We start from the raw sequence: 24,044 nt of genomic DNA, 5'->3' as shown, positions 1-24,044 counted from the left end.
ATGATCATTACTGGAGATAATGTAGATGGTATTACTGATCTTAAAGCATCCCTTCACCACACTTTTGAGATGAAATATCTTGGTTCTCTTAGTTATTTTCTTGGCCTTGAAGTCATATCCTCTAATGACAGTATCTATCTCTATCAAGCTTGGTATTCTTCTGATCTTCTTGCCCGAGCCGACATTACCGATAGTTACACTGAGTCTACTCTTCTTGAGCCTAATATTCGGTTTACTCCTATAGATGACACTATTTTGGATAATTCTACTCTTTATCGACAGTTAGTTGAAGGTCTCATCTACTTGACTATCATACGACTAGACATCACCTATCCAGTTCATGTTCTTAGTCAGTTCTTGTCAGCTCCTCGTACTACTTATTATGTGGCATTTCTTCGCATTCTTCGCAGCATCAAAGGCACTATGTTTTATGACTTTTATTTTTCTGCCATTCATCTTTAACCCTTCAAGCATACTCAGATGCTGATTGTGCTGGTGATCCCACTAATCATCGTTCTATTACTGGTTATTGCTTCTTGGTGACTCTCTCATTTCTTGGCGAGCCAAGAAGCAAACGTTTACTGCTCGATCAAGCACTGAACCTAAATACTGTGCTCTCGCTGACACCACTATTAAGTTTTCTCAATTCGTTGGCTTCTCGATGACTTGGGTGCCCCTCAGTCGTCCCCAACTGATAATTGTTGTGACAACCGTAGTGCTATTCAAATTGCTCATAATGATGTTTTTCATGAACGCACCAAACATATAAGAATGATTTTTACTTTTTGTCTGACAAAACACATAAGATTGATTTTTTACTTTGTCCGACAACGTCTCCTTATTGATGTTGTTCGTCTCGTAACTCTTGAGACTCTGGATCAGATTGCTAATATCTTCACGAAGGCTAATTATCCTACTCGTTTTTGGACTCTAGTGCCAAACTCAAGATGGTATCCTTAGCTCTCACTTGAGTTTGAGGGGAATGTTAGAGTATAATTAATTAGTAAGTATCAATTATAATTATTTAGCATATCTGTATATTTATTGTAGGATATTATTTTTTTATTGCTTTGATTCTTCTAGCATCTATATGTAGCTTTATATATTGTATTATTTCAGACTACACTCAATAATACGCTTTACTTTCTTCAGTTTAGTCTCTTATTTCTAACAACAAACTTGGAGTGTATAACATACATACTTGCCATTATCAAATAAGTGACGATAACACTATAAATGAGGCTAATTTTTTTAGAAATGAAAGAAAATTGTGTATAATTTAATGTAATGGTGAATTGGTGTATTTTTTTATATAGATTTATTTTTATTTTTATTTTAAATAACAAATTGAATCCTCAAATTTGAGAAAAAACAAAATTTATAGAAAAATCTGAAGATCAGATTTTATAGTGCACAAATCAGTGTGTCTGATCTGTATTAAAATAATCTTTTTTATTGTAAAGTAAATTGAATCGTTCGATTTACATATATAAAAAAATTTTTAATACTAAAATACAAATCTAAAGGTCAGATTTGTATATTTAAAAAAAACTAAATAAAAAATAAATCTAATTTTTAAATTTGCATGTTTAAAAGAAAATTTAAAAATTACTGATTTTCAGATTTATGATTTTCACCTAAAAAAATACATCAAATTTCAATATTATTAAAAAAACACTACTCGAAGAGCAATACCAAAATTAAAAGGCGTAATGGCGTATAAATGAAGAGTGTGCCGCATTCATTCATCCATACACATTGGCCACTTTCCTTTTCATTATTTCCCTTTCTTCTTCCTCCACTCTTCTTAATTTCTTCTATTGTTGAGAAGAGTTATAAAAAAAGAAACCAAATATATATATATAATAAGAAAATAACAAATCCTTCACAATCTTCCAAATTTTTCTCCTGTCTTGAGAGCCTTGGACGCTCAAACCCCCGTACACTTGCATCAATGTTGCTGTCATGTGAGGGGCCCAATCTCAAATCGAAGTTACCCCTCATAATTTTTTTTTCTTTTAGAAAAGAAAATGAAAAAAGAAACAAACTTTCTCAAACATAGGAAAAAGATAAAATAAAACCACAAGGCAACAGTGTTACTTTGGAACCTATAATGAAGAGTCCATTACCAATTTATCAACACCTCAATTTGGCCAACTTCGAATGTCACTCTAATGTCTTCATATATGAATGTTAAATTTTTTTTTAACTTTTTTTTTAATTATTATTTTAACTCCAACACTCAGGTGTTAGCCTATGATCCCTTTTGGAGTCTTGACAATAGTTGTAAACCATGTGGTACGTTTGCACCCATCTCATGGCACTATATTGCTGCCTACTCAACCCGCCGGACCTATAGGGCGAGGCTGAGACGGCGTGGCACCAGCGCGGTGCATACGCCGTGCAACCACTGGCCTTGAAGTTTGTGTACCTTGCCACAAAGGGTTGGTACCTATAATCAGCTTTGTACTTGCCATCCTCGGTTGCCCATGATGATGCATCCCATATTGAACCATAAAGCCACATTGGCCTCATTGGAAATGTCTCTGCACTTTTCCTCGGGTACCTCCTTATTGGCACATCATCCACAAAGAATCTGATGACATATTTTCAGTGTCAGTAATGCAATGTTATTTATATTTATTTTCATATTCTATTTCAAAGTTACGAATATTTATTCCAAAGATGATAATGCTACTTTTATAAAATAATGTCACTTTTAAAATTTAAAATTGCATTATCATTTTCCTATTTATTCCTATCAATAATTACATGTTCTAAAAGCATATACAATGATTTATTATGTGAGTCATAACGAGTACATAAAATATTTTCTCATTTAGTCATTTCTATGAATGTGCAGGCAAGGAATGATTAACGGTCACTTTTTTAACATTTACTATATGGTGATTGTATTTTTTCAAGGCAAATTCTTTGCTTATAAATTTAGTGTCGAAATTACTTAACTTGTTTTTTATGATAAACTTTAAATATTTAAAAATGATTTATTTTTATATTTTTTAAATTAAATATTAATTTTTATTTTTTTTAATAAATTAGATAAATATATATTGATACCATAACATCCACCTTTATGTAATCATGTGGATTTATATATTGTTGTGCTCAATTTGATAGTTTCAGTAGCTGTCAACAAAAAGAATAGCTAGATCAATAAATTAGTTAATGTTACTTTTAACTTTTTTCCATTAGTCAAGTTATATCAGATTTTGTTCACCCCACACTTGCATGATTACGATGATTTTTGTGCCATTCATGTGATCTTCATTCTATATATGCTTTTTATGTGACACTAGAACGTATTATTAAGTATTAAAAATCTGTCAAATTTCCATTTGCTTAGCTTTCTACCTTAATTTCAGAGAAAGAGGAATCCTTTCTCTTTCATCTTCCAAAATATCAAACAGTGCTCGCTCCTAAAACGGGACAGCAAAAATGATCAGAACGAACCAATCAAATCGATGCCACATACACAGAGTCCAATCCAAGTTCATACTGTGGATTCTTTTTATCTTCTTCCATATCCTTTCGGCAGAAAACTAAACCGTCTGATTTGGATTAATGTTTATAAATACGCTGTGTCGAATTAATTTTACAAATTTAATTTTGATTAAAAGTATTTTATATTAACGTAATTTATATTTAATAATTTTATATTAAAATAGATTATATAGTAAAATAAATGTTCTTTGAATTATATTATTTAAAATTATATTTAAATAAAAATTATTTAAAAAGATATGAATTTTTATTATTTAAAGTTATATCTTTTTTTTCAACACTTTTTTGTTATAATTAAAAAAAATTATGTTGAAATTTAATAATTCTTTTGCCATAATTTTTTAGTACTTCATTTTTTTATTTAATTTGGTCTTCTTAATAAAAAAGCTCAAAAAAAACAACATTCATAGTATGAACAAAAAAAAAATAAATGATAAATTGATAAAAAAATCAAAATTTAAAAGAAAATACTAAAAATAATATTATAAAAATATTAAAATATTTACTTGTAAAACATAATCATGAAAACATTAAATATGAGAATTTTGATGATTATTCTTTGTGTCTCTTCTTACTAATAAGAATGAAGGACAAAATTGATAAAAAAAAATTAATTACTTCTTTAACCATAACAATTGAAAGTAAAAGGTACAATTTGTTAATTCAGGTGAACGAAAATTAAAATATAGAATTACATTTGCGCTTAAAAAAGAAAAAAAAAATAGATAAACAAAAAGTTGAGACTTTCAGAAAAAAAATTAAATGTGCATTTTTAGATTTAAAAGCTAAACCAAACATATCCTAAAATAATGCTTACCCTTTATCGAGTAATCTACTTCTCTTAATTATCTTTATTTAGAAGATACATTAACTTTTTAATATGCCACCTATATTAATGTATGGATGGTAGGATTTGAAGTAATGAAGAACAATGTATTACATAGAATTAGTGACTTACATTATTTCCTTAGGAGTCCAGAGAATAGCATAGTGATGAAAATCTTTGGTTGGATCAAACCATAGATGGAACTTCATCTCTCTGCCTATAATTTGACCATCTCCACTTCCTCTGATATAAACATTGGTCTGCAAAGTGTAAGGCTTTCCAAACGTAGTCCCAAGAAACTCAATGTCTACTTCATCATGGAATCCAGGATGAGCTTCATTGTTGGAAAGCTTCGATTAAGAAATTAAAATCATGTTAATTAGCAACGAGTTAGATAAACATGATTAGTGGGATTCCTTAATGTACTTACATAGAAAGCTGTTATAACTCCAGCAGTGTAGCCAGGTTGGAGCTTAATGGAAGCACCAAAGTATCCGGATCGAAACGGAGCAACAGACTTGAAGCCACTTCCTGTTTAAGCAGAACAGAAAAGCATTGAACTAATAATAAAAGTTAGTAACTAGATTGGATAATTAAGCATATGATATAAAGTGAAGTGTGTTGAAACTACAACCTGAGGTTCTATCAAGCCAAATTGTTAATGCATTTTGTTCTATTCTTTGGTGCTGGGGCCCCAAAGGTTCCTAAAACCTTTGTAAAAGTTCATAGTCTTGAATTTGGAACTTGGCCAGTAGCCAGGTGAAGGTGGCCACTCAGCATTGCTTGAAGGGGCCATCAACATTAAAATAGCAAATACAAAAAGAGCCATGAATGAATCAAAGAAAGCAATGGCCAGTGAGCAAAAGTGTCTAGTAGAAAGCAGAGTGATTCTGTTGTGTACCAATGCAAGGGGTGTGTGCTAACTGTTAAGTAAGACAAATGTTAAGGGAAAACTGCTCAAATTATGGTGCATATATATGTATGTGGAATAAGAGTTATGGTAATGGCAGTGAGCTTGGTATAAATAACAAGAAATTAGTGGGGCCCTCAAAGAGAATTAATGGTGTAATTGTAGATGGACTAAGTTGAATTAAACGTTGATCAATAATATACCTAAATGTTATTATTATTTTATTTTCTTCTGTCTTTCTTAATTTGATAGGTCAATGATTAATTTGTCTAAAATTTAAATTTTATTTAAATATTAGTTATTAGTCAATAAATTACTGCATATATAAAAAAAATTCGAACTTATAAGACTTGATTAACAAATAAATAAGCTAATCACTAGAATAATCTAAGTTAGTTATAAAAAAAATTATAATTGCTAGAATAAGTGCCGTTTTATTTTCTTATAATTTCTATAACCACGTTTAACATAAAAGTCTACATTTTTTTGGTGACTAAACAAGGAAAGAAACAAAGCAAAAACTATTCTAAATCCGAGCGGATGATTCGTTGGAGATCAACACTAGGCTCAGACCAAATAACATGATTAGAGTTACTCTTGGCACCATATTTAGCCATCCAATCCGCAGCTCTATTTGCTTCTCGGGACACCCATTCAATGTGAACAAGCCAAAGACGAGATAAAAGCTCCTAAATCTTGTGAACCAAATCTGTTACTTCAGATGGATACCCACTTGTAAGCTCATGCAACAGATCATAATATTAAGCTTGTGGAATTTCAAAATGACACTGGTCAAATAGATTGGATAAACCAAACATAGCAATAATGATTTGTAAATCATCATATACAAAATGGAAGTTTCTTTTAATTCTCAGGTAACATTTAATTCACACATTGCATAGGGAACTTAGGATATTTTCAATTTATTTGTTTTTCATTTTCTGCCGTTATTGCTACTTCTTTTTCTTTCATTTTTTTTTTATCCCCACCTCTCTTTATTGGTTATGACAGAAAACCTGTTAGCTTGGTTGGAAAGGTTAGAAAAAGATGATGGTATACAGAAGAGGGTAGATGAATGTGTCTTAAATGTGGATCTTTATTTATGTCATCTTCTTCTGTGTTTGCATGGCCTTTTTTTATTCCAACCAATTAAGTTTTATAGCTTGTACCTCTATGCTTTCCAATTTCATTCAAGGCTACAGAAATTTGTGACTCAACCCTGAATTTCAACCACCCCCATCTTTTTTCTCTGTGCTACTCACCATTGCCATTTCCCTTTCTCACTGTCCTTCTTACCATTCAGCCTAGGCCATATCATATGTGAATTTTTATTATAATTAATAATATCAGCCTTATTAATATAAGATTTTACAAAAGCATTTTAATTTTAAATGCTTCTTATTAAATAAAGAATGTTACACTCCTTATTTACTAGACAAATTTTATTTCTCTACTTTATTATGTTTTATATGAATAGTCGACATTTAAAAAATAACATATATACTAATCAGATTAATAAAACATGTAAAAAATTAAAGTTTATAACCTACTACTTTATTTATTATTTCTCAAATAAAGTAAATCAACATAAGTGCCCCTCAATTGTCAAGTCACTATATATATTAGAAGTATCTTTCAAATTTCTTAAGAATAAAAATATGTTAAAAGTATTTAAAAATATAAGAAAAATATAAAAAATTACATTTTTTTATAAGTGACAAATAAATTTTAGAGTAAATATCGTTTTTATCCCCAACGTTTGGGGTAAGTCCCAAAGTTGTCCCTAACGTTTTAATCGTCTTATTTAAATCCCTAACGTTTTAAAACTGACTCAATGTTGTCCTGCCGTTAGGATTCGTTAACAGAATTGACGGCGGGACAAAATTGAGACGATTTTGAAACATTAGGGACTTAAATAGGACGAAAACGTTGGAGACAAAAATGATACATAGAAATAAATTTTAATTTTATCTTTCAATAATATCAATTTTTACTATACATAGTATTCAATTATTTTTTAATCACATCTAAGTAAATTACACTTAATCATATTACTTTTATTTTAAATAAATTATTTTTTTATAATTTTATTCTTAAAAATTTTTAGTTATCATAAAATATTTGTAGAATGACTAGTATATAAACTTGTAGAAAAAAATAATATATATACAGTAAAATATAAATTATATCTTTTATCTCTAATGTATCAAAATTCTTTAAAATTATAAAAAAATAAATTTATTTAAAATGAAAGTAATGTGATTAAGTGTAATTTATTTAGATGTAATTAAAAAATAATTGAATACTATGTACAGTAAAAAATTAATATTATTAAAAAATAAAAATAAAATAAAATTTATTTTTATGTATCGTTTTTGTCCCTGACGTTTTCGTCCTATTTAAATTCCTAACGTTTCAAAATCGTCTCAATTTTGTTCTGTCATCAATTTTGTTAACGGATCCCTAACGGCAGGACAATATTGAATCAATTTTGAAACGTTAGGAACTTAAATAGAAAGATTGAAACGTTAGGAACAACTTTAGGACTTACCTTAAATAATGTTGGGGACAAAAATGATACTTTACTCTAAATTTTATATTTAGCATGCAAATCGTCTGTGCATTTGATCTATTTTTTAAAATATTTAGATAATTATTTATAAAATACATAAAAAAATAGAAATTCGATTTTTATATTTTTTATACTTTAAAAAATAGTTGTTTAATCATATTTCATGATTCGATACATTTGTCATATTTTAAAATGTATTGAGAATTTTTATGTGGTTAACAAATTCAAAAGGTACTTTCATAATTAAATTGATAATTCTAAATAGATTCACTGGTTTGTTCTCTCTCTTCCAACTGGGGCTGCACTTTCTACTTTACGTATAACACATGGCATTATTCGTTTCACAAGTATATTGTACTCAATTAAGATAATAGTACGTGAAAATTTACATTTAACATGATTAAGTCGATTTTTCAATTGATAGGATGAGGATCGCAAAAAAAAAAAAATGTGGGTCAGGTGCTAATAGAGCCAATTGTGTCATGAATCAAAGAGAGGAAAGGTGTGCTTGATCCTGTGAACTTCATCAATGGAGTGGGTCATGAACCATCCAATAAGGGACCCCAAATACTTTGATTTGATATAATCATTAATCAGTGGGGCACAACAATGGTTGATTGACACGTAGAATATAATATATAGTATATCATCAATATATGTCCCTTGCTACCAGCTAGTGATAATCTATCTATATTGTACAAATATTTTGTTATCTTAATTATTAACACTGATCAATTAAATAAAGAAGTCCAAAATTATCACAACCAACCACATTAGATATAATATCCTATATGGAAAAGAACACAATCAAATAATTGGTGATGATAAATAGCACTAAGCAACATGCATGCTTCATTATTTTAATATATCATGCTCTAATGCAACATTTCATTTTCCATATTTAGGTCAATGATTCCTCAGGTATACTCATGATTTGGCATGTTAGACAAACTTTGTTCAGCTATAAATGGTAGTACATATATTACTATAACCCCAAACATGCAACTAACAAAGATTTTGAGCAAATTTGGATAGTAAAATCAAATTAAAATGCAATGCTAAAGGACTTTAATTTGTGCTTGGCCAGCCATCAATAATTTGAGATCCAATTTATTTTAATTTGTATGTCTTCCTGTGGAGCTAGACACACAAAAGATTAAAAATAAAAAGAGTAAACTACCATTTCTACCTATAAAAGTTGAAAACGCTAACATATCTACCCATAGAAGATAAAAATTATCATTTGTACCCATCAAAGTTGACTTTCGCAAGTAAAATTACCCAAACCCTAAATAATTACATAAAGTTTCCAAACTATCCCCTTCTCTTCTCTCACACACGCACCCACCCCTCACTCACTATCTGCAGCACCTAAACCACCACTGTCGTAGCATCATCTCCCTTCCTACTCTCTCTTTTTATCTCTCTCTCTTTCTCACTCACTCACTTTTCCACTCTCACCTCTTGAACATCAACATAGCCCATCCATTCAAAATCACAAAAAAGAACAAACTCAGATCAATTTGAAGAATAGAATATGCATAGATTCAAAATAAAACCCTAATTTCTTAGAATATTTCTCAAAAATTGTCAATTTCTCATATTCAAGATCACTATTTTCTTTGCAAATAACAGAACATTAATTCGATTTTGACGACGCTGGAAGGAGATGATGAAAACGCATCGCTAGGAGGACTCAAGTTGGAAGCAGCGACGCCGAGAGAAGAAGACGAAGATACGACATTTGAAAAAGGAAGGAACTCAACGTTGAAGAAGTTGTGGTTGCAGAAAATAGAGGACTCAAAATTGCTACTTCCTGAAGCCAAAAACCTCCCAAAGAAGAAGAAGAAAAAGAGGAGGGGAGGAGAAGATGGAGCTCGCGACAGCAAAAGGAGGAACCACCATTAATACACAAAAGAGAGAGAAGAACGACAGAGATGAGAGAGACATCAATAGAGAAAGAAGAGGAAGGAGAAAAGCGCGAAGAGGGAGGAGAGAAAGAGAGAGGGACGATTAAAGAAAATAGAGTAAAAGAGAGAGAAAGAGAGAGAAAGAGAGAGAGAGTGCGAAAAGGGGAGGGTGCTGCAGCAATGCTGGTTCACGATTTAGATGAAGATGAAGAGGATGAGACTCACCAAGGATAATTTCGGAATTTTATGTAATTATTTAGGGTTTGGGTAATTTTGCTTGCGAAAATCAACTTTTATGAATACAAATGGTAATTTTTATCTTCTATGGGTAGATATATATATATATATATATATATATATATATATATATATATATATATATATATATTAGTGTTTTCAACTTTTATAGATAGAAATGGTAGTTTACTCAAATAAAAAATTTGATCTTGTGGACCAACATAGTGCCTCCATGCATCTATGTTGTATGATATAACAATATATGTGGAATTCTTAATTCTGAGTTGTCAACAAGGTACATGAACTAATGGCATGGCTCCCTGAAAGCATACCACAAAGTCACAAGACACAAGAAGAGCCATTATTATTGAATTATTCAGCCTCATATAGCTAGTCAGAGATAGATGAAGCAAACATATATAATATAATTATTAATGTGTTAATAAGCCTAGGTAAGAGAAATACATATATATACACTGAATTCAAGTTTTCAAACACTGTGCATAGAGCTTATTATTTATTTTTCAAAAGAAGTGCACTATTTTGTCGGTCACATTGGGTGTAGGGCCACCCTTACCCGACAAAATAAAAAACTCACAAGACTCTAAGAAGGTTGAATTAGAAATTTAGAACGGATTGTTTTATATATCATCAGAGATGTGTATGTTATTGATGCACAACTTGTTAGGATTTAATTTGTCCATGAGAAATAACATTCATCATGGATTATTATTAGACCTAGCTCCCATTATTTATTGTTGTTACATTACACCCCAATCATATATATTTGGAGGTAATGCTCAGATTGGTATAAAATTCTCAGCACTTATTAAAATAACTCTTGTTTTTTAAAAATAATTGAATTGATGTCTGATTTATAAATTATAAATTCTTTTTTCTTTAATTCGATTTCTGTTAATATAGTACTGACATAGAATGTCACAGTATTGATATAGTATTTTCAACAATAAAATAATATGACTAAAATTTTAGTATAAAGATTAACAATTTATAAATTTAAGAATCAATAATTTAACTATTTTTAAAAGTCAAAGATCATTTTGATGAGCACGATAATTTTAGAAATTACACTATTTATTACCTCTATATATTTGTGAAAGGGCTGAATATATATATATATATCATCGTATTATTATTATTAACTGTTATGTTAAAAACACAGTTAAAATTTATCTTATTTAATATTTATTAATTATCGTAACAATTAATAAATACTAAAAAAGATAAATTATGATTTTTTTTTACTAATATTTTTTAGTTACCAAATATTCTGTAAAACAAATATGCTGATATATTCAAAGTTCTAAGGACGAAAATTTATGTAACTATCAATGTAAGTGTTCTTTAACTATGTTATTAGCGCTACTCCCAAATAGTGCTATAGCTAGTAGCCTAGTACTTTATGTCTGATTGTAACCGTAAAGGGCAGAAAGTTAATTAGTATGAATGATTTCTCTTGCTGAAAGAGGTTGATAGCGATACGTTTAATTTACTGAGCAAACATCATAGGAAAATAAAAAACAAGGAGGGGGCCATAAAAAGCTTCAGTTACATGCAAAGTGAAATGTCTTTTTTTTTGTGTGTCTATTATCTTGTATTTCTATGTATATCTACTTGTCTCACATGCAAAGAAAATTTGAGATGCTTGTATGGAAAAAGCAATTTTATTTTGTTTTATTTTTCTGATGGAAGTTAAAAACAAATTAAATTAAAAAGCAATAAGAAGAAATTAAAGGATAATCTATCCAAGAATATACATTATGTGACAACATTATTGAAGGGCAGAGGAAAAAGGATAATCCTACAAACATAACAAGTTGATTAAATGATGATGAGACAAGATGAGGGTAATCGCAATCAGAAACATTTGAAATGAATTTTCAATATAGCCTTTGGATGCTTATTACATCATCCACAGGACATGCATGCATTGAAAAACAAAACAAAACAAAACAAAAGCTTAGCTAAAAGCATTCAATCATTGAACAAATTAAATACCCCATCCAAAATAAGTGATAAAGTCTTACCGACACTAAGATTTGCTGCTATTCTGCATTAAGAAAAGCCGGTGGTGTGTGAAATTTCTCAATGGGGAAAATGTGCTATGGTGTTTGTGCATAACTACATGATGTAATAAATCTAAAAAGTAAAAGAGATAATTATTTAAAGAAGGGAGTAGTTTTTCGCACTTTTGGTGAAACATTTCATATAAGATATTATTAGCCGAAAATACTCTATTTTGAAGAGATGTTAAATTCGAGATTTAGTAAGTTTGTGTTTTAAAAAACAATAAACTTCTGTTTCGAGAAAGTTTATGACAAGAAATACAAAGCAAGAGTTAGTCGAGAATGCTGGTTAATATGTTTGAATAACTACAAGAGAGTATGGACATCGCGGCGGTTTTTTTTTTATTATTAGCGGCGGCAAAATCAAATACCGGCGGTTGAGTAAACCACCCTGGATAGTGGCACGGACAATTGTTTTAGCCGCAGTTTCCAGCAAGTGCTGGTATAACCGCCGCTAAATGGAATGAGTTATTTGCGGCGGTTTTAAACTGCCGCTATTTGAAAAACAGGTTTTAAAAAAAGTTGTGGCGGTTATGAACCGCTGCAATTCAGCATGCATTTTTTTTTAAAAGAATAGCAGAGGTGTATAACCGCCGTAATCTTCACTGTTATATTAAAAAAATTATTTCTCCACGAAGCTACCTAATTATTCCAGTCCCCATAAATTACTGCATAATAAATTAGTAGAAAATAATATTATAAAATTGATCATTATCTCATTAGAATCCTAAGTGAAAATGTCTCACGAATAACAATGGAAGGAAAACCAAACATAGTAAAAGAATACCAAGAAAGTGCAATAAAACATAATTGACTACAAGAATTCAATAAAACAAAAATAATAAATAAATAAAAAATAGAACAAAAAAGCCATACTCACGGTAGCCACAGCCTTCTCAAGCCAAAGCCTTCCACATGATTCCTCATACTTATCAGGCGTTTGCCAAGCTATGACATGTTTTTGAAGATTAACATTATATACAGTCTACATCTCACTCAAGCAATGAAGACTCACCTGAACTTCTTCATTCTTGAAATGCCGCTGGATGGTTTCCATTATATGATCAGCATGTGAGTACAACTTAGAATAAAATTTGCAGACAACCATGCTATAAATTAATATCAATAAATTGTCCAACTTGGATTAAAAATATAAAGAAGTATATAAAACTTATAACAAGAGCAACAAATAAATTCAAATTAACGGCTCATGCTAATGCAGTATGTCTAACATTACCATAAATTTCACAAACTTCAAATCCTTTCTAACTCAAATAGTAATCCAGTATGTCTAACACTTTGGTCCACTGATTGAATATCAAAACCTGAAAGCAATTGGCAAACACAAATAACCATAACAACTTGGAGAAAATAAAATAATGTATTGAGAAACAATCACATAATTGGTGAACATACTCTGTGTTTCCTTGCAAATAACCTTTCCAACAGCCGTTCAAGCAAAAGAAATTTTTCGTATTGTTTAACTATCTCATTTACAGGAGGATAAATCCCTAAGAAAGCAAAACACAGTTTAGTTGAGAACCATAAAACACCAAACGAATAGAACCTCTAATAGCATGGTACTTATTACATGAACCATCAAAGGCAGACTCATGATGGAAACAAAAAGTTACACTAAAAAAATACAGATATCTCTATCATGGAATTATTCAGAGTTAGTAGCACACATGATGGTTCCAAGAATGCCAATGATAGCCGGAACACCTCTTTCTAAAGCAAATTTCACTTGTGCTTCATGAGAGTCCTTTGGGCAATTAACATTGTAACAACATTTTTCTTAAACAGGTATTCCTTCCAATTAGCAACCTACCATCACCAATAACCATCAAATGAGATAGGATATAACACCTACTGCACATATAGTATAGGAGTTTAAAATTTTGCATGGAAGAATCATTTAGAAGTAGAAGGAACCAAGATAAAAGCTTATAATTAATTATTAAGTGAAAACTTAGAATTCCTTCATTCCAATAAGATGCAGATGAGAAATGCAAGAATAAAACAGAACAAGGAATGTCAACTCATCCCACAACCAGTATTTAAAGCAGTTCTAACCATGCCATTGTCCAGTGGAATAACAGATGCTAATTCATCAATTATAAGCATCAGCTCCTTAGGGAAACTGTGTGCCTCCACCAGAAAACCTGAAACCATTTCCTTCATATTGTATCCAGTTTTGCACAGCCTTTTCCACTGTTAAGCTCTTGTAAGGGGCATTCGCATAAGGAACATAATCACGGCTCTTGGACCGTGTAAATGCCGCATGTTTAATAGAGATTAAAAAAATAAGTATTTAGCACCCAAAATCTCATATAAAAAAACAAGGACTTCATCATCTTTATCTAACTCATCAAAATTAGCATTCAAATCAACTGACAAATTCAATATATATAATCTATTGATATAAAATATGGAGAAAAAAATTACTCCTCAAGTCACCTTTGATTGCTTTAAGTTGTTAATTAAAATATAACTTTCGGTGTTCAATCAATTGACAAATCCAAGAATCCAAATAAAAAGGTAAATAAGAAAACGAAACCCCAGTAATGAAATAAAAAGAAGAAAGAGAAGAACCTGAGATGGTGGTGGTGGCAACAGAGGCCGGAGGCGACTGTGGCAAGAAACTCGTACAGCTGCAGCAAATTTGAACCACGGATAGAGCAGATTTGGCAAAAGAAAGGAAGCAGGGGAGCACTGCTTCGGGGTCAGGACCAGCAGAAGCAGCGCCAATCAAAGCTCATGGAGTAAGGGTTAGGGTTAACAAGATTTGGGGGGCTCATGGAGCAATGGATTTCATAGTAAAATTAGACAAAAATCAATTAGCCAAAATAAAAATTGGACTTGCAACAACACAATTAGTTAGTATAATTAGACAAATTTCAAGAATTCACCTCGTTTTACTGCTCCAGCAATGAAAAAAATAAAATCAATGACCTAGGAGAAAAAAGAAGACAAAATAAGAAAGCGAATACCCAAACAAACAAAGAAAGGAAGAAAGAGCATAACCAGTGATGGACGGTGATGGTGAAAATCTGGCGGCGACATTGAATGAAACAGAAAGAGGGCAAGTTGAGCCCGAACCTTGATGGATTAAAAAAGCCAGGTTAGCGGTGGGTTGTCAAAATCACTGCAAATCACATCATACAACTGCTCTTCTTAAAACCGCAGCCAGAATCGCCGTTAAATTAGAAAATTATAGCGGCTATCAAAACAGACACTAATAATCTGCCGCTATCTTCCGCTTTTGTTGTCGTGAATCGAAGAGTTCAAGTGTCGAAGGTTATTTCTAGCAGTTATTTGTGTTAGACAAAAGGAGCGGGAACAGTTGTTTAAAGGCTAATGAACGTGGAAGTTACATTTCAATCTGATTGGTTGAAGATTCTTATAAGTATGAGAAGACTCGAAAGAACAAGGGTTGGAATCTTTTCAGAAAAAATACTCAAGCACACTCACATCTTAGAAACTTTCTGAGTCTGCCACTACAAGAAAATAAGCTTTCTGCCACGCTTTTAAAGCGTGCCGAAAAGTGCAAAAAAGTGTGCCGATAGCTTTTCGCCACGCTTTTTGAGCTATCGGCACGCTTTTGAAAGGGTCACATCCGCCAGCGTGCCGGTTGCTCTATGGTCACGCTTTTGAAGATCTATCAGCACGCTTTTTTGGTTGGCATGCTTTCATCTCTTGCCACGATTAAAAAACGTGGCCATAGATCTTAACCTATAGGTACGCTTGAGAAGCGTATCGATAAGTGTACATATCGCCACGCTTTTGGAAGCGTGCCCAGTGGGTAGTTTTGGCTACACTTCAAAAGCGTACCGATAGGAAAAGATATGGCTATGCTTTTTAAGCGTGCCAATAGGAGAAAATGTGGCTACGCTTGATAAGCGTGCCTGTTGATGATTACGAGAAGATATGGCTACGCTTAAAAAGCGTGCCAATAGCAAAAAATATGACTATTTAGATAAAAATACTTATGAGTATACTTGTTTATGAATTTTCCTAATTAAACATTGCAAAATTAATATATAATTTTGAATCATAATTTTAATGACTAATTTAAACAATAGAAATTTTTTATATAATTTTAAATTAACTAATCCAACATACATGAACTTTCATCACATTTGTCAAAAAGAAATAAAATTTATTAGTTGAAAAATACAACATACACTAATAGCTAAAATGAGCCCCGCGAATCCCTTTACACCTTGAAAATGTGCCAATCCGATTCAACTGCCATTATTTGAGATGAGAAGAGGGGAAGTACATGCAACCAAAAATTAATTCAGCCTCAAAAGCCCTGATTCATCATATTAATATTCAGGGATAGCTTGGTTAGTTCCTGAGACTCATGATAAATCAAAGGATTCCTGCCCCCTCATTGATTGCATAGAGTAGCTTGTTAGACATAATTTCCTGCCAAGAAAATATGGGGTATTGTAAATCAGTACCGAAAGAAACCTCAATGAGCATGATAATGAATCATCAAATCTATATGATGAATTATACCTTGGTAGAATAAGGTGGAAGATTCAGGTAATTAGCATATGTCATCACACTTGGCAAGTCATTATCTGCTGATTCCAAAGGCCCATTCTCATTAGACGAAGCATTGGCTGCAGTTGACGAAAGTTGCACCCAAACATGTAATCATATGTTAAAAATGTACTTAGTTATTAAAAGAGAAGACCATCTTAGCATATTTAGGCCACCCATTAAACTAAAGATGTAATGAGTTATTAGAGCAAATAATCCACTTGACTTTCATCACAATAAAGTCAGTTAATTGCTAGCCACTAGTATTTTGATAGGCAGGCAGGCAGTCAACCCAGACACCACATTACAAAGAATTTTCTAATAATTTCAAGTAACTGAAAATAGCATCAATCAGGATGAGCATAAAATATAACCTTAAGTAAAAATTTTGAAATGACCAGGATGAGCATAAAAATTTGTGAAAATGATATGTTAAAAACCTGAAATGACCAGAAGAAAGAAACAAGTGACAAGTGTTAAAATTTTGAATTCAAGTAAACTGGAAAAAGAATCCTTAACGAATTTTCCAACTATAGTCCAACTCATCTGTTTGCCTTGTTGACGCAAGCAGTAAAGCACCACCCTCTTAATTCACAAACAATATCAAGACAAGACACATAGATAAGGCTATGTACAGAAAATAACTCATGACATGCTACCTTATTGATGCTATGTATCAGTGAACTCTTAAAGTTCAGAAATAGCAGCAGAGGAAAAAATATTTAATCCTATATAATTTAACCTGTCAAGTTCTCTTTCAGCATGTCTCGGGGATAATTAAAAAAAATTAGTAAAGGGGGAGATAAGAATAGGCCATGATTAAAATAAATAAATATAATACAATTTAATACTATGCACTTCCTAATAACAATCAAAACTCATTTTGAGAATTTAATACCAAACATAATTAATCAAAATTAAAACTCCTTTCTATTGATGAAGACCAGTATCTAACCTGGTTGAATCCTGCTTTAAATGCTTCCATTTGACGTGTGATCCCAGTCTTGACAGTTGCATCAACCACTAAAGATATATACTCCTCCAAATTATTAATGTCAACCTGAAAATTGGTAGAAGGTTAAACTCAATTTGAAAAATATAGTATAACAGAAGCTAAAATCTTTTACTAAGAATCAGATAATTTTCTAAGAGATTTTTTTATGCTTTTCAGATCTCAAAATCTTAGAGGGAGAGGTTAAAACCATCAAATACAAGTCAGTAAAAAAGAGCAAACACATAGCAAATTTGTTTAACCCCATCATTTTGATTAGCATCAAATTTTTTTAACCCCATCATTTCCAACACAGCAAACACAATAGCATTAATAAAGAAAATGGCAGTGCCTAATTTAAGAAAGAAAGTAGAAACACTGAAGGGTGATGTCAAATTTTGCTTTGATAAGCTTACATATATTGCAAGAATTTTTACTTAGAATTTTTTCACTTTATTATTCACATTAGAATTAACATAATATTCATATCCAAATTGAAGTTAGCAACACTTAAGCTTTAATGGCAAAATTTCTATACCCTAAACTATCCGAATTTAATTATAAATTTGAGAAAACTATAAGGACGGACAGTATAATAGTAGAAGAGATTCTAAGAGTAACATACAGTTAAAAAACATATAGTTAAATTACTTACTATAATTTCATTCAATTTATAATTAAATGCTTATAATTTTAAAAGCTTTTAATCTGGTCCCTACTGCTTTGAACAGAACATTTATCTTCAAATTGAGTTTAACTTGTTTATATATAAATATGAACTAAAGAAGCATGCCAATACAAAAATTGATAGGGTATGCTTTCTGTTATTAAGTTGTTGCAGTATTTCAGGCTTCAAGCTTTGCTAATTTTTGTTCCTAACATTTATGATGCAAGCAAATGCTGTTTCGGAACATCACCATGCAAGACACCAATTTGCTACAACTAGAAGAGGACAAAGCACATGAATAGTTATATGTTTAATACGCCCTCTCACGCAAGAGCCTCTTTTAAATTTAAAGGGTGAATTAGTATAGGCCCATTTTTGCCTTATGCTGAAATTCAATCTTTTAGGATAATAAGGATTGAACTTTAGACATTTGGTCATAGAAGATAATATCATCTCATGAATCATAAAACCACTTATTCCAAATTCTTAAATTCTTAGGTAAAGACACAAGAATGACTATATATCTAACAAGCATATTTCAAAGTCTTGCAAAATGCATTGCATAACCTAAATTAAAAAACTTGTAGATCATGACCAAATAGTGGATTAATTGATTAAACAAGACTCAGGATACATATTAGTTACAAAATAATAGTAACAGAAGAGATTGTCTCGAGCATTAGACAATACTTCTTGGCAAGGCAAACTAACACAAAACAGAAATCAACTTCAAACACACCAGTAATTAAAGAAAACTAAAAAGAAACTCATTGCATAAAACCGTCCATACATACCAGGTGCAACAACCACCCAAGAACATGAAATTATGTACAACACAATAATATTAATCAGAATTCATTAGTTCAATAGAACAGAACATTACAGGAGTCTCGACTACTGGTTTAGGAGGAGCATATTCCGGATCGGCAAGCTCTGCAAACTTACTCACAAATTGTGCCATCCCTTGTGAAAAATAAAATAAAGTAAAATAAAAACTACCCCATAAATATCAAACACATGCTACCAAAGAAAGATTAAGCACCAGTTAATGGTGGACATTTTCTTTTCTCCGGAGGAGGCTTATACTCTAAAGGAGGCCTAGGCTCAAAACGATTCAATATATTCACTGTGAGACCAGTTGGGCGACTCTGTCCAATCTGCTCAATAAAGAAATAGTTAAAACTTAAAAATGGTACAAAAAAAATTTCTGCAACCGAGAAATCGTATACAGACTTAGTCACATGTTGAAATCTAGGGCATTGAGGAAACAAATTTTATTATCTCTAGAAATGTCTTCAACATAAAAAATCAAGGCAAAGAAATAATGGAGTTATTATGTGTGATGAAGGTAAATCTTGATGGAAGAGTTTACCAGCTTGAGCTGAAGAACGTTGGCGCGGTTCTGGGCTTTGGTGCGGGCCTGAACGGCAGCGTTTTGGTTGCGCATGAGAGGATCATTGCTGTAGTCTCCCATGGATGAGGCTGAAAAGGAACGAAGGAGACCGAACGGAGAGTAACAGGGAGAAGCAACGGACTGAGAGATAACAAAGAAAAAAACAGAAAAACAGAGAGCAAAGAGAGGTGTGGCGAACCCAGACAGAGGCGAGCAGCTTTCCGAGCAGAACGGCGAGAGGGACGACAAGCAAAACAGCAAGAGAAATGGCATTCAAGGACGAACCTGGTTGTGATCTTGAGCTCGAAGGGTGGCGACGGTGAGATAGATGGCGGCATGATGGAGGTTAGGGTTTTCTGGGTACGGTGATAAAGGCTGGGTGAGACGAAGGCGATGAAGGCTAGGTGAGATGAAGGGCAGTGATGAAGATGACGATGAACGAGGAAGGAAGCTATATGAAACTAGTGTTCGAGAGTGAAGGCTGCTGGGTTCAACGATGAACGACGAAGGAAGCTCAACGATGATGGCGATGAAGGCTGCTGGGTTCGAGAGTGAAGATGAAGTGATGTCACTGTATGTTTAGGGTTTGAAAGTGAATTTTAGGGTTAAAAGTGAATTTGGTAATAATAAGAAACTAGTGTGTTGTTGTTATCATCTTTAGGGTTAAAATTTGAAAACTTAGAAAAAAAGTTAAGTGTGAAAAAGAATAAGTGGGAAACTAAATTTTAGGAGAGGGAACTCTATCGGCACGTTTTTTTACGGTGCCAAAATAAACACAGTATAGCCACGCTTTTAAAGCGTGCCAATTTCCCTCTATCAAGTGTGACAAAAAAGTGTGGCCAAATTTTAAATCAGTGGCCACCGTCGTAAAAGCGTGCCGATTTTCCTCTATGGCCACCCTTTTTAAGTGTGGCAATAAAAAAGCGTGGCCAAATTTCAAATAAGTGGCCACCCTCGTAAAAGCGTGCTGATTTCCCTCTATGGCCATGCTTTTCAAGCGTGAAAAAAAAAGTGTGGCCAAATCACAAATCAGTGGCCACCCTCGCAAAAGCGTGGCAAAAAAAAGTGTGCCGACAGACCTTTTTTCTTGTAGTGTGCCTCGAGTTACTCTTTGTAGGGTTCGTTCCATTGTTTTTACATTTTCATTTACATTTTCTGTTGTCTTTTTTCTTTGCAAATTTACTTTTCAAAGCAACGTTTAATTTCCGTGTTCAATTATACATTTCAGTACTTTAATTTCAATTTCAAAAGCCCTTTGATTTGATCGAAGGCACTTTATTGCTTTCATTTAAATTCAATGCAATTTATTCCAGTTCTAGTCAATTTATTTTCAAAATTGCTTTGTTTATCCTTCAGATTTCCTTTTTATTTTAATCAATCGAAAGGTCCTTTTATACACTTTTAGATAATTGGTACTCACAAAGAGGAGTAGGTTTCACTCCTAGACCTTAGATATCGAACCACTTTCGATTTGTTAAAAATTGACAAAACAAATTGGCATGCCCAGTGGGACAGTTTAAAAATTCAAGTGTGTCAAATGGTTATATGTTGTCATAGTGTATGCAATTGAGAAGTGGAAGAATCGTACACATGACAGACGAGGTTTCGAATGTTAATGGTGGTTCATCCATAATTGATAGTGCACCTATATTTGCACAATCTTCGGACGTGACTTCACGTCTGGAAGGAAATATAGTGAGTGAAAGTATAGTGGTTACTAGTTTTCAAACAGGGATTAATGGACGTAATACATGCCCACATGGTAACACATTACAAACTCAACCCCTGGTAACCACTGGTTGGCCTCCTTATGGCCTTCCTCTAGGGTATACACCACCAGTAGGTGGTTTTGCTCCTCTAATTTGATTTGGAGGTACAGTTGGGGTGAATAATGTTTGATTGTCACAACCACATCCTGAGTATTCTCGGGATTATAATTTGGGTTATACATCGAATGTTTCTAATTCAATGGCAGTATTTCGACAACTTGTAGAAGAAAGTCATTATGATTTGGTTAACTTGTTAACCCAACAAATGACTACAATCTTGAATCCTTTGATGGCAGATCATGAGATGAAGTTTGAGTGTCTTGCTAGGCAAGTAGAGCGGATTGCTCAAATTGTTGATTATGATGAGGGTGAGAGACAAAATGTAGGAGGAAACCATGAGGAGTGTTTAATCCTAAGATAATTACAAAATTTGCAGGAGAAGTTGGCGAATCAATTACTGAGTATATTGCCAGATTTTTAGTCGAAATAAAAAATCTGTTTAATGACTAGAATTTGAAAATGAAGTTTTTTCCTTCTTTGCTAACGAAGAATGCATTTACTTGGTTTTCAAATCTTAGGCCTAATTCGATGACGACTTGGACACAGTTAGAGAGTGCTTTCCATGCTCACTTTTATAGAGGAGAGTTAAATGTAGCGGTTACCGATCTAGTGGCTTTGAAACGTGATGATGGAGAGTCAATTGATGATTACATGATTTGTTTCAAAAACGCTTGAAGTTTTATGTTATGTGTCTCTTCCTGAGAGTGAAGTAGTGAAAATAGCAACTATAGGACTAGGTTTTTATATGCGTCGAAAGTTGCTTAATGTTCATATACCTGATTTGGCTCATTTGGATGAAAGGGTGCGTCAGGTAGAAATAGTTAGAAAAAAAATATAAGAATGATGAGAGAAAGATGAAAAGTAAGTTTTTTCTCGAAAAGAGAAGGTATCATATGTAGCAATGGAATCCTCGAGTGAGAAATCTGATTTAGAAGCATAAGTCGATTTGGTTAAACTACAGAAAGAACCGCCTTATGCTTGTTCTTTACTTAGGAAGATCCCAAATAGTGATAGATCGAGTGACTCAAAACATAAGAGTGGGAAAAAATATAGTTTTGATATTTCAAAATCGGATCAAATATTCAATGTGTTGCTTAAAGATAAACAGCTAGTTTTACTTGAAGGTAGAACTTTGCTTTCGATAAAAGATTTAAACGGGAAACCTTACTGTATGTTTCATCAAGCAACTAGCCATTCGACTAATAATTATGTCTATTTTAGGGACTTGATACAAGAAGCAATCATGGCAGGGCGGTTGAAATTTGATGATGGAAAGAAAGAGATGAAGGTTGATTCTGATCCCTTTGATGATGGGGTCAGTTTTGCTAAACCATGCTTTGGCGTAAATATGGTTGGCTTTACTTATGATTTAGAAACTGCCTTGGGAGACTTTGAGTCTAATGTTCGAGCGGTTTACCCTAGAGTGGGTGATGGGCTGTTGGAATTCTTAATACAACAAAAATTGAAAGATCGGAATGTATCTCTGCGTCTTTGATGTAATGCAGTTTTTAACGCTGAGGCTGTAACAATATTCGAGAAGGAAAAAATGAAGAAAGAATTCACCCACAAAGAAGAATAGGTTAGACAAAGGCAACCAAATCGAAGAATAGAGGGATGGAGTTCTGGTGGCCCTCGAAGAAGTCATGCTGCACCTCTGAGCCGTTCACAGGCGTTAGGTGTCCAATGGATACGAAATTACAAAGAATTTCATAATAGGGATGCCCAATACAGGCGAAATCCACAATGGGGCCATCGAGGTCCTCCTCGTGGTCGTTGGTGCACGAAATTGACTCTACAATATTCGCACAGATAGACCAGCAAGTGCACTGGGTCGTCCAAGTAATACCTCAGGTGAGTGAGGGTCGATCCCACGGAGATTGTTAGTTTGAACAAGCAATGGCTATCTTGTAGGTCTTAGTCAGGTGGATAGAAAATATAGTTGTTGTGGAAAACGCATAAAAATAGGATAAAGATAGAATTACTTAAGTGGTGTGAAATCAATGATAAGAGAGCAGTTGAGGCTTCGGAAATACTTCTTCCTTCTGGATCAACTTTTTTCACCGTCTAGTTCAACTTCTAATGATTCATTCCATGGCAGGCTGTAAGTGACTAACGCCAGGTCAGTGGTCATTAATCTTTTTTGCTTCAGATCAAATGCCAGGTCAATGGTCATCCAATCTGAACGGGGGTGAAGCTCTAGCAGTCCATTCCCTTGGGGATCCTACTCAAAGTGCCACAGACAAGGTTGGATCTTCCAGATCAGAGAATGCTGCTCCATTGATTCTAGCCTATACCACAAAGGCCCTAATCGCCCCGTACCTCGGCTTAACTGATGTCTCCAAGTCCTCAACGAAGTCATGGATTAGCCGTCTAAGAGATGTATAATCAAGCTTGTGGTTCAGTGCTATCCCGTCAACGACTCGCAAGAACCCATGTAGAATGGGGATGACAATCAAGTTACATTCCCAATTCATTAGGATGAAGAAAGAAGATACATCTTAGAATAGAATCAAGCATAGATTGAAATAGAATAGTGATATTATTAA

General features: G+C 32.8%; 2 protein-coding genes, 1 long non-coding RNA gene and 1 pseudogene across 4 annotated transcripts; 1 reads left to right on the top strand and 3 right to left on the bottom strand.

Moving 5' to 3' along the window:
* On the top strand, positions 1 to 462 carry LOC112757072 (uncharacterized mitochondrial protein AtMg00810-like). Its single transcript, XM_025805672.1, has one exon. The coding sequence runs from the start codon at positions 1 to 3 to the stop codon at positions 460 to 462; it is 462 nt and encodes a 153-aa protein (XP_025661457.1).
* Positions 463 to 1,718: 1,256 nt separating this feature from the next.
* On the bottom strand, positions 1,719 to 5,318 carry LOC112754207 (probable xyloglucan endotransglucosylase/hydrolase protein 32; annotated as a pseudogene).
* A 7,862-nt stretch (positions 5,319 to 13,180) lies between these two features.
* On the bottom strand, positions 13,181 to 15,144 carry LOC112758022 (uncharacterized). Its single transcript, XR_003179475.3, has 3 exons — positions 14,141 to 15,144; positions 13,481 to 13,891; positions 13,181 to 13,389 (listed from the first exon to the last, which is right to left on the bottom strand). It is a non-coding gene; the product is annotated as an uncharacterized lncRNA (long non-coding RNA).
* A 993-nt stretch (positions 15,145 to 16,137) lies between these two features.
* LOC112754205 (uncharacterized) lies at positions 16,138 to 20,314 on the bottom strand. Of its 2 annotated transcripts, XM_072220484.1 has the most exons (7): positions 19,869 to 20,239; positions 19,649 to 19,758; positions 19,319 to 19,433; positions 19,160 to 19,239; positions 17,574 to 17,678; positions 16,592 to 16,698; positions 16,138 to 16,498 (listed from the first exon to the last, which is right to left on the bottom strand). In XM_072220484.1, exons 1-6 carry the CDS (start codon positions 20,005 to 20,007, stop codon positions 16,636 to 16,638), a joined length of 612 nt encoding a protein of 203 aa, XP_072076585.1. In that variant the 5' UTR covers positions 20,008 to 20,239; the 3' UTR covers positions 16,138 to 16,498; positions 16,592 to 16,635. The 2 variants fall into 2 exon arrangements, with proteins under 2 accessions (XP_072076585.1, XP_025657555.1); XM_025801770.3 differs by having other exon boundaries at positions 19,649 to 20,314.
* Between the last annotated feature and the right edge of the window lie 3,730 nt (positions 20,315 to 24,044).

This window comes from Arachis hypogaea, chromosome 16, assembly GCF_003086295.3.
Source record: "Arachis hypogaea cultivar Tifrunner chromosome 16, arahy.Tifrunner.gnm2.J5K5, whole genome shotgun sequence".
Classification (NCBI taxonomy): domain Eukaryota; kingdom Viridiplantae; phylum Streptophyta; class Magnoliopsida; order Fabales; family Fabaceae; genus Arachis; species Arachis hypogaea.
The sequence above is the reverse complement of the archived record's forward strand: the minus strand, read 5'-3'. Positions and strand labels throughout refer to the sequence as shown.

What these genes read in the sequence shown, in the direction of transcription:
- LOC112754205 (XM_025801770.3), bottom strand. Translation starts at nt 19,942, where the DNA reads ATGCCATTTCTCTTGCTGTTTTGCTTGTCGTCCCTCTCGCCGTTCTGC. An exon ending in ACGTTCTTCAGCTCAAGCTG is followed by an intron (nt 19,434 to 19,648) that starts GTAAACTCTTCC and finishes TTTATTGAGCAG; the next exon opens with ATTGGACAGAGTCGCCCAAC. An exon ending in AACCAGTAGTCGAGACTCCT is followed by an intron (nt 17,679 to 19,159) that starts GTAATGTTCTGT and finishes ACCAATTTTCAG; the next exon opens with GTTGACATTAATAATTTGGA.
- LOC112757072 (XM_025805672.1), top strand. Translation starts at nt 1, where the DNA reads ATGATCATTACTGGAGATAATGTAGATGGTATTACTGATCTTAAAGCA.